The sequence below is a fragment of the Lampris incognitus genome, chromosome 1 (genome assembly GCF_029633865.1).
Source record: "Lampris incognitus isolate fLamInc1 chromosome 1, fLamInc1.hap2, whole genome shotgun sequence".
In the NCBI taxonomy this organism is placed as follows: Eukaryota; Metazoa; Chordata; class Actinopteri; order Lampriformes; family Lampridae; genus Lampris; species Lampris incognitus.
In genome coordinates, this window is record NC_079211.1 from 97,556,673 (window position 1) to 97,567,598 (window position 10,926).

The 10,926-nt window shown below is 43.5% G+C and overlaps 1 protein-coding gene across 1 annotated transcript; it reads right to left on the minus strand.

Moving 5' to 3' along the window:
* Nucleotides 1-475: 475 nt before the first annotated feature.
* Nucleotides 476-5,650, minus strand: selenop (selenoprotein P). The gene is made up of 6 exons (XM_056287049.1): nt 5,632-5,650; nt 5,399-5,507; nt 4,296-4,526; nt 3,136-3,348; nt 2,731-2,848; nt 476-2,531 (listed from the first exon to the last, which is right to left on the minus strand). Exons 3-6 carry the CDS (start codon nt 4,496-4,498, stop codon nt 2,154-2,156), a joined length of 912 nt encoding a protein of 303 aa, XP_056143024.1. The 5' UTR covers nt 4,499-4,526; nt 5,399-5,507; nt 5,632-5,650; the 3' UTR covers nt 476-2,153.
* Between the last annotated feature and the right edge of the window lie 5,276 nt (nt 5,651-10,926).

The window sequence follows — 10,926 nt, forward strand, 5'->3', positions numbered from 1 at the left end:
TCCTTTTCTAGACCTTCATTGCCATCTGGTGGTAGAACTCGAGCAACGCAGTTTCATTGGCCCCTCCCTATTTTTCTTTTATCATTACTTTTTTAATCTACTTAAATACCTTTGTGAAATACTATGTTCTTTATGAACTTGAACTCAGATTCTCAACACCAGTTATGGTTCATGTGGCCTTGGACCTCACAGACAAGTTGCAGAAAATGTATATCTGAGTACTGAGGGTAATATGATCCCCCTGCTTTGTCAAAGTCACATGCATTCAACTCTTCAGGCATGTGCAGGGTAGGACTTCACCCCAGAAAGACGACCCTATGTCAAACCCCCACTATATCCTCTTGCACCACAAATATGCATTAATATACTGACAAATAGTCATTGCCGAATACTGTGTTTTTACTAAATCAAACAGCTCTACTGAACACACAGTATATTTAAGGTTGATGAGGACACATTCAAAAAGGAGGCAGAATCCATCCAGCAGTCTTTATTTTTGGTTTTTTTTTCCATGTCTGGCAATCCACACAATGAAATTGAACTTTCTGTGCAAACATCAGGGCTTCTGGGTGACTCTTGTCTGTCTTCCCCTCGAAACCTTCATTAAGTACAGAATGTATTCAAACAAGCATTTAGTGCCAGTCTTACATGCCTTACTTTCCATCGAAGTTGCCTGAAGCTGTATAAAGTAGCAAATTTTAGTTCTCCTTTTCCAAACGAGCCGTGTATAAATGTTTGCAATTTGCAATCTATGCAGCCAAAAAAAAAGAAAAAAATAATTATTCAGCGTTCGAAAGGTTCAAGAAGAAAGTTGTATGCAACACGATTTATATCGATGTTTGCAGCTTCTACAAGCTTAAAACTGCAACTACAGAAGCAAAACATAAACAAAACTTTATGCTTTAAGGTTTAAACTTTCAAAGTAATGCGGTTTGGGTGACAGCGAGTCGAGCATCGATTATGTTGGTAGGAGATGCATACAAATTTGTCGTTATAAAATGTTGGTCTTTTATGCATTTATAAGATTTTTTTTTCAAGATCATTGACTATCTATAAACTGTCTGACGCCTTTTCCTTGCACGAACAACATCACTAGTTTTTACCGTATCCTTAAACTTGGTTAGTTTCAGTCAGTTTCAGTTTTTTTTTTTTAATCTCGTCTCTTTTTTTTTTGCCAATACAGAGACTATTTCAAACTCTCTCCTCTTCTGCAGTTCCCTTTACAATTCTTTAGGAGATTTGAGTTTGAATGTTTGGGGGTTTATTATGTTACTGAACTCTCTCCTCCGACCTCTCCAGTCTGACCTCAGACAGGTACCACTAGAGCGTAGTTTCTGCACCTGCCTTCATAAAGGATGGAAAGGGAAAAATGGTTGAGGAGCAATACTAACATAATCACCCAACACACGCCTGAGAGAGAATAAAAACAACCCACTGACCGAGGGATGGTGAGGTAGGTGGAATTTAACTTTTTTTTTAAACCAGTGATGACTGATTATGATAACTCGTTCCTCAGAAGTCCAGATACATTAAGACACAATCAAGATATTTTCATATCTACAGTCAAAATTAACCAACCGACAAAACAACCAATACCATCTTTGGCTGTGATTTCATTTTTACCAAAATCACAACATTAAATGTTTTAAATGTTAACTTGTGTGAATTTACATGGATTGATACCATTGCCCACCTATGGTTGGATCCACTCAATACTCTCATGGGGTGTTTTTGTCGCTCTCTCAGGGTAATACTTGTTGGTATAATGAGCACTTTCCCCCAGTGTTGCTAGCTAGATGTCATTATGAGGCCAGGTAAGGTTTACTTGAGTACCTGCCAGCTTAAAACTACTCTCATGCTCAGCTCTCAACACCTGGGGGTCAGGGTCTTTGTTCTGTCATGGGGTGCTGTCAGTCAGCCGGCGGCAGCCGTCACTGTCAGGTTTCCCTGACAGGACTGGTCTGGCTGTGTCATTGTCAGGAGGCTGGCAGTCTCTCATCACAGTGTCAGAGAGCGATAGACTGCTCGCTCTCTGCATCACCAAACAGCCGTCGTCAGTGTCAGCATCAGCTGCTCTGAGAGGTGGCATCATTTTCAGAGCCTGCCCTCCACTGTCAGTTGTACTTTAACTTTCAACTGGTCTTCTCAGACACTCATGGTCTTTGCACCTCAGGTGCACCCTCTGCCAACTGTGGCATCTGGCCTATATGCATTGCCTGCTGGCCCATGTGCTGCTGCCCAAAGTCCATCTGACTGAGGTCCAGCTCTTCAACAGCCTGTTGTTGCCCTTGTGTCTCCCCATGCACACGAGGTGCTGCATAACCCTGACCACGTGTCTGGCCATTGCCACGTTGATCGCCATGGTGCTGACCATGCCCGTCGTGGCGATCATGGCCAACACCATGATGACCTCTGTGGTGGTGACCACGCCCATGATTGTGATCATGCCCAGTCTCCCCCTCTCCCGCTGGGGTACCGTCTCCTTCAGGCTCGACTACTGTCTTACTGCACTCCTCTGGGGTCTCTGGGCTCTATGGGGAAACAGAGGAAAGAAAAAGAGAATGATAAGGTAAAGGAGAGGAAGAAAGGGAGTGGCCAAGTGGACACAGAGGAAAGAGGCAAGACAGGACTGTCAGTATCCAAGCTGGTCTTGGATAAAAGTAATTTACAAAAAATCCATTTGAGGACTTTTTAAATGAGTGTATGTGCTCATGTGTGTGAGCAACCTACCTCATGTACACACTCCCCACATATGCGTTTGCAGTATGTGTGTCGGATGGCACTTTCTATATGACCATGTCCAATGACGGAGTAAGGAAGTGAGACGTGGTAGGTGAGACGGCCACACCTGATGGTAAAAGGGTACAAAAAGTAATACCTGATGTGGTTAAATCTGTGTCAACAGTGTCTCTTGGTTGAACATGTATCATTAAAAACTGGCTAACTTTGATTACTATTTACAAAGCAACTGGGAAATTTTAGAAATCTATATCGGCTAACAGATTCTTGATGCTATACAACCATCATGTATGCCATTTAAAAATGTTGACTTCATGAAAAATCAGAAAAAAAGAACATGTTTATCTGCTACTGACCCTCCTTATAAGAAATGAGTGATTACCGGTGACTGCTAACCTGTCATAAATGAGGAAGTCATCCTTCTTTCCATTTAAAGTCTGCCAGACATCAGGCTGTTGGGAGTCCTGTTTGTAAAGTGTGATATTTTCTGACAGTTTCTGGGCCAAAAGGGAGTGCAGGTGTATTGCCTGCTCTCCTTGGTGGTTCACTACCATGTAGGTCACATCTTTAAGACCCTGATCCTCCAACTTCTGGCGCAGGCTGTCCACTCTGCTCCAAGTTGAAAAACAGAGGACCAAACAGTCAATGGAAGATTATGGCAATAAAGATGACGTTCAGGTAAATTTATATGCAGCGGAAATTTGAAATGTTGGCTTTAGGATTAGTAGGATAGGACTGGTCGCTTTATTGTGTGGGCTAACTGCATCCACCTGGTTTTTGTAGGATGGCGCATAAAACTGAACAGGGACGTGTTGAAGTCAGACCGAAATCAGAAATTGGATTTAACTTCTTATGTCTATAAAACCCAGAACATGGTATATATATATATATATATATATATATATATATATATATATATATATATTCGGCATTATTTTTTTAAAATTTGTATATCATTAATATTGTTATTTTAATACCTTTATCCATAACTTCTCCGTTATCTCAGAAACTCTCAGGGAGTGGTCCTCGTTAATATTCATGTGCTGACATTTGAGTGACAAGTACAAGTAAGGGTTGGCGGTATGGGTGGGCGGGGCTTCATAATTTGATGATGTGATGCCATGGCTGTATATAAATAAGTGTCTGATAACATCATTAGTGTCATAAGAATAGAAGCTGAGAAGCTGAACTGGAGGGGACTCTTGAAAAGAGAAAAATAGAAGTCTACCATAATACTTGGATTTTTTTTTAGATTTTTTTTCAGTAGAAACAGACAGTACAAAATGCATGACGATGAAAGTAATAAATTATGTTAGAAAATATCAGTGTTACAATCTCAGTCTAACTTTGAATACCTCACCAAACTTCACAGACCTAGGTAACCCCTTATTAAGTTTGCTTGAATAACCACACTCCCAAAGGGTCTATGGTTTTTTTTTTTGGTTTTTTTTTTGGAGGTTACAGAAGTCGGACTCATGGGGAAATGTAGGTTTGTGTCTTTCAGGACAAAAACTCAAGATGAACCCCTACAGGTCCAACAGGTGCCATACACAAACCTGGATGCCTGCACCAAGCAGAACAATCAGCTGGCCTGTAAGAGAGCCACGACGGTCACCCGGCCCATTGCTGCCTTCATAGGCTCCACCTCCCCCACCCTCCAATCCGGTGGCAGCTTACAGCGAGGCCCGCCTCCTTCTGTCTCTGCCCCGCCCCCAGGGAGCAGGCAGAGAGCCAGGAGCAGGCTGAGGCACGCCCACATCTCGGCTGCGCCTCCTCGCTGCTCAAATCTGTCAGCCGCAGGGAGAGGGATACGAATGTGGGAGGAGGGACGGGGGGAGAAGTAAAAGGGGGTCATGGAGGAGGGGGAGGAGACGACACAAAAGTTTAGTTAAAATCAGTAAACAAAAAAATGAGAGGATCGTACAAAAGGTCAGAACAGTTTCATCATTTTAAAGGCTGTCCTGACAACACCCCTCGATAACCTCCAAAGCTCTTTTTTTTTATTGACTGATACTGAGGAAGACCTGAGAAATCACTTCTATTAATATCCCCGTTTCCATTAACGGAGGGGCTGAATAAACAAAGGAATTCAGAATGCAAGAAGGAGGTATTCATAATTCATATGCACCATTTGTTTACCCCTCCACTTTTACCGTTACCGTGTTTGCATACGGATGGATTGAGCTGCCTTTGCAAGAGTAGAGCTGGTGTTAGTTGCATGCATTTGCAAGTCTCTACACAGATTTTAGCACATTAAAAACTTTCTGTATAGATATATGAAAACATAGCCGTATACATAAATACACGGTTAAAAAGGAAACAGCTTGAAGAAATAAAAATTTTAAATCTGCTTGAGGCGTTTGCATGCAACAGGGAGGGTGCAAACAACAAGAGGATCACTTTGAGGCTGCACGCAGTTGTATGACAATCTGGGGGAAACCGTTGCAACGATAAGGACAGACGAGAAAATTAAACTAGATTGCAAAAGTAAGTGTTCCAAGGCAAGGCACTTATTTATTTATGCATCTGTTTTGCCCATGAAAAAGAGACAGCCGTTGTGAATATTTACTATGTGTAAAGATCATTATCGAAATAAAATGAACGACAGAGTGTAACGAAACCAAACGAGTCCAGTTTTGCAGAAAGTTCTGTTTCTTACCCTCTGCTCAAATCGTCCGTCAGCCCAGCTCTTTCTCGCTTCAACTTCTTGAAGAAAAACAAGCATCTCACTCGCCTGCTCCGCCTTTTATACTCTGCCTGTTGTTTTCCTGTCAGAAAGGAGGGCAAAGTTCAGTCAGGGCAACGTACTGATACCTCTGGCATCTTCAAGTGTCAATAAGCCAACCATCCGTTTCAACGTTAATCATTTGGTAGCTGATGAATGTTTCATACTGTAAAGGTCTTCTGAGTGCGTGGCCGTCAGCAGACATGAGAAGGCATTAGGATAATGTAAATAAGTCCGCCCTAAAAGTACTGAATATATGATCCCTGCTAATCAAACTGAATGTTGTCACATTTTGCATCGTATTTGAATTAGCTTGTCTTCACCTCAAACAGCCTCCTAAGTATCGTTCCATTTCCCCCCCCCCCTTTGGCATAGCGTGACAGTGAGAGACATCTTGTTTTTCTCATCAGGGGAGAAATGAAAAAGGAGAGAGGGGTGGGACTAGGAGTTGGTCAATATGCTGCTGCTACCGGAGTGATATAAACACAACTCGACTGGAATTATTTGATGTAACAGCCTGAATTGATCATTTACAAATGTTCTCAAGTTAACTTTCTACAAGCAGCCAATAGCCGGATAGAGAGAGAGCACAAGAGGTAGCACAAGGGTGAAGAATGGATCATAAGACTGCTCATATGTATGGAGTGAGGAGTGACGTTGTGGTTTAAAAGTGACACAGTGACCTAAGTGGTGTTCTGGTAGCTTGTTGCAGGCTGACATAACTGAGTAATTAATCCATTGAAACGGAAGCATTCGAGATTAAAGTAGCCTTTAGTATTTTATTCAGTTCTATTTGCAATGTATAGCATTTGGAAGGCTACAGAAACGCAGGCCTAAGGGACAATGACTTCACAGAAAAGTATCTTGTCAAGATCCATCAGCTGTAGAATCCAATCAATTTTTCCAGGATCATTTTTAGTTTAAGGGAATCAAATAATGTTTGGCTAAAATTGAAGAAATGCAATTTCAAAGGACAAATTGAGGTAAGAAAAAAATCTTTGAAGGATTTGAAATCCACGAAACTGGGGGAATCAGGGCCATGGAGGTCAAAAGGGTCAAAGCATTAACGTGACATATCTCAAGTCAAAAGTCAGCCTGGTTTTAACTACAGATGTCTGTGACATTGTGCTGGTTGAACATAAAAATAACAGCTGTTGCAACATATATGAAATTTCAAACACTAGGCTATGTGAACTGTCACAGTTATGGGGGGCAGTATCAGCATTTTAAGTTAACATATTGAGCAACAGTTAAGATAGTAAAAATCACAAGTCCAACAGTTTGTTTCATGTTATTTGTCTCGGTTCAAGGAGCAATCTGCAACATGTGATTATTCGTTGTTATTCATTTACACTGTCTTGCACCATGGCATAGGTGCACTAATGGAGCACAGTGACCTGCATAACAGATTAAATCCTCACCGTTCAAGTCAAAGATCTGAACTGACTATGGTTTTATCTTTGGCCATCTTGAACTCTTAGACACAAGTATGAAAAATATTGGTGATGGTGCTTAATTAACTAACATGTATTTAATTTATTGAAAACTGACAAGAAGACATGATGCACCTTCAAATGCGTGAGTGTTGTAAACCTTGGTAGGGCTTGTTAACGCACATCTTTACTGTAAGATCACCAACTCTTCAAAGACACTCGGGTATCTCATGGGGATGATTCTGAATTATGTGCGAGCGTGACATTTCTTGTTGTTCAAGTAATGGGAAGTTGTAGGTGGTAAAAGCAGTTTATAACAAAACAGAATGAAATGTAATAACACAAGACAACATATACTGTGGAGTTTCTCACTGAACTGTAGTGTTTTATTGTGAAATAAACAGTTTGCTTCAGGTTGAAGATATCAGTAGTTCTCCCAGTCAAGTCATTATAGCAAATGGGCAGAAATGTGGTAGCATTTCATGTGCACATGTATTTGCATTTGTTCAAAGTACCTCCATACTTTTCATTTAAACTCAATTATACTTTCGGTTTGTCCCGCTTTTAGTCAGAATAAGTTTAAATATCAGTCACCGTGGGTGATTTTAGGATTTCCAACTGGGAAGCCTTCCAACTTAATGAATCTAGCATAACTGTTATTTCAAGAGATAAAATAATACTATAACTGCCTTTATAGACATACCTTTTTACATACCTGGCAGACTGTTTTATAATCCACTTACATGCCCTTGACTATTGAAAAGGTATTTTTCTTTCTTTCTTTCAAGTCACAGTTTTTCAGTTTGATTTGGTTTCGTATCGGGCACTGTACCCGTCCTGTATTCACTATAACTTTTAAGGGAATCACAGAAAGTCGAATCAGTTCACCTGGACACAACTGAGAGTTCTCTCAGTGAAACGTTTCTAATTGTGACCTCTTCATTCTCAACTGACCGCAGGAACCCCAACAATACGTGGCATAACGACTGAAAACAACGATTGGTTCCACATGCAAATTGCCGTGACTAGACTAGTTAGTCTCATCTATTGTTTATAAAGGTGGGGGATACATGCAGTCAGTTGAGACTGAAGAGGTGACTTAAATGTCTTGTGTGTCTGACATTCTTGGGTAGGAAGTCGGGTTGTTGTGAAGCTTCTAGTGTGTTGGTGTAGTGTTCTGTACCTGTCACGTCTCACTATTAACCTTCACCGCTGGCTAGCAGAAATGCGAACAGGAGAGCTGAGCACGTAAGTCTCTCCCTGCCAGTGCATAGCCTCTCCTACAGAAAGGATTCAAGATGGCGGAGTGAGTAGCAGTACCCCTGCAGGCTCCGGTTAAACTTTGTCGTAGAGTCCTTGAAATGTAGACCTTTATGAGCAATAACCCAATATTGTTTAACCAGATAACAGTATCAAAATACCTTGAAAAAATAATGTATATTGCAGTTCTCAAGACTTTGGAACAAAGGAAACAACGTGTTTGTTAGTATGACGAACCACAAGTACAACCCAACAGCTCTTTGCGAGGTGCGTGATGACGGCAACGCAGAAGACATTTATGTGGATGACGAGACTTCAAAGGAAGAAAGAATAAATTGGACTCACATGCCAATTAAAAGTCCGAAACCCAAGAAACTGAAAGTGCAAGGTGAAAACATGAAGGTGGATGACAGTACAGCTGCAGCGATTCTCCGTGCAGTGCAAGCTCTGACCCAAAAGATGGATGAAGACTGAACTTCTGAAAAACTTTGAAAAACGCATTGAAGCCAACATAGTGGCAACTAAAGAAAACAGGGAGGAAATCGCTGTGCTTCGAAAGGAAATCGGTGAGCTGCAGAAAGAAAACAAGACACTAAGGAATTCATATGTGGAACAAGCTCGCTACACAAGATGAAGGAATTTGAGGCTGATTGGTTTACCAGAGATAGATGGCGAAGACACAAGAGAAATTGTCATTGGGATTCTCACAAGAGTTGTACCACTGTCCGCAGACCGGCTGGGAGACAGTCGATACTGTTCACCGCCTGGCAGAAAAGGGCAGCGCTGCTACCTCTAACAACACACCGAGGCCAATTATAGTCCTGACACTGCTACTGATCTTCTTCTCTCTACCCTCTCCTCTTCTCTGGACAATCTCTGTCCCCTCACCTCCAGGCCTGCACGCCCTACTCCACCTGCCCCTTGGCTGACCGACTCAGTACGTACTGACAGACGGAGCCCGAGAGTGGCAGAGCGCAAATGGAGAAAAGGCAAACTCCCAGAGGACCTTCTCAACTTCCAGTCTCTTCTTTCCACTTTCTCCTCCTCCCTTTCTGCTGCTAAGGCCTGCCTTCTATCGCTCCAAAATCCTATCCTCTGCTTCTAATCCTAAGAAACTCTTTGAAACCTTCTCTAGACTTCTTCAACCCCCACCTCCTCCTCCTACTTCCTCCCTTCTCCCTGATGACTTTGCTAACTTCTTTGACAAGAAGGTCAATGACATCAGATCCTCCTTTTCTCACCACCCGGTTAGTGCTGCTTGCACTATCCCACCCTCTGCACCCTCCTTCACCTCTCCACGTCCCACCGTATCCTACCTCGCTCCCCTCTCCCCCGACGAGGTTCTAAACCTCGTCACATCCAGTCGCCCCACCACATGCTCCCTTGACCCGGTCCCCTCCCCTCTTCTTCAGTCTATAGCACCTGAACTCCCTCCCTATCTAACCCACCTCATCAACACCTCCCTCCAGGCAGGATGCTTTCCATCTGCCTAAAAGACTGCTAGAGTCACCCCCCTTCTCAAGAAACCATCACTTAACCCCTCTGATTTCAAAAACTACAGACCAGTTTCCCTTCTACCCTTTCTATCCAAAACTTTCGAACGTGCTGTCTTTAACCAACTTTCTTTGTACCTCCACAAGAACAACCTCCTGGACCCCAACCAGTCTGGGTTCAGGGGGGTCACTCGATAGAGACAGCCCTCCTTGCAGTGACAGAATCGCTGCACTCAGTGAAAGCAAACTCTCTCTCCTCTGTCCTGATACTCCTGGACCTGTCAGCTGCGTTCGACACAGTCAACCACCAGTTCCTCCTCTCTACCCTCAAGGGGCTGGGTGTCACAGGCTCTGCACTCTCAATGTTTGCAACGTACCTGACGGGTCGCTCCTACCAGGTGACGTGGAGGGGATCTGTGTCGGAGCATAGCAGACTGACTATAGGCGTTCCACAGGGTTCGGTTCTGGGTCCTCTCCTTTTTTCCCTGTACACAATATCCCTGGCTTCTGTTATTCGCTCGCATGACTTCTCTTACCATTGTTATGCCGATGACACCCAGCTGATCTTGTGCTTCCCTCCCTCTGACACACAAGTAGAGACACGCATTGCTGCGTACTTGACTGACATCTTGGAGTGGATGGCGACACACTACCTGAAGCTCAATCTGGACAAGACAGAGCTGATGTTCCTCCCTGGGAAAGGTTGCCCACACCGAGACCTGGCCATCACCACTGACAACACCGTGGTGACGCCAAATCGGACTGTGAGGAATCTGGATGTGATCCTGGATGACCAACTGTCGTTTGCTGAAAATGTTGCATCGGTTGCTTGCTCCTGCAGATTTCTCCTCTATAACATCAGGAAGATTCACCCATTCCTCACCGACGAGATGGCACAGGTGCTCATCCAGGCTCTGGTCATCTCCTCGCTGTAACTTCCTCCTTGCTGGCGCGCCGGCGTCGTCCATCAGACCTCTGGAGCTTGTTCAGAAAGCTGCAGCTCATCTGGTGTTCAACCGCCCTAAGTTCTCCCACACAACTCCCCTTTTCATGTCCCTACACTGGTTCCCAGTAGCTGCTCGCATCTAGTTTAAGACTCTGGTGCTAGCCTACAGGGCAGTGAAAGGAACAGCGCCTTCCTATCTCCAGGCCAAGGTCAAGCCCTACACCCCCACCCAACCACTTCGCTCTGCCACCTCGGGACGCCTGGTTGCCCCATCGCTCATAGGCCCTTGCTGCCGATCGACCCAGTCACGGCTCTTTTCTGTCCTGGCCC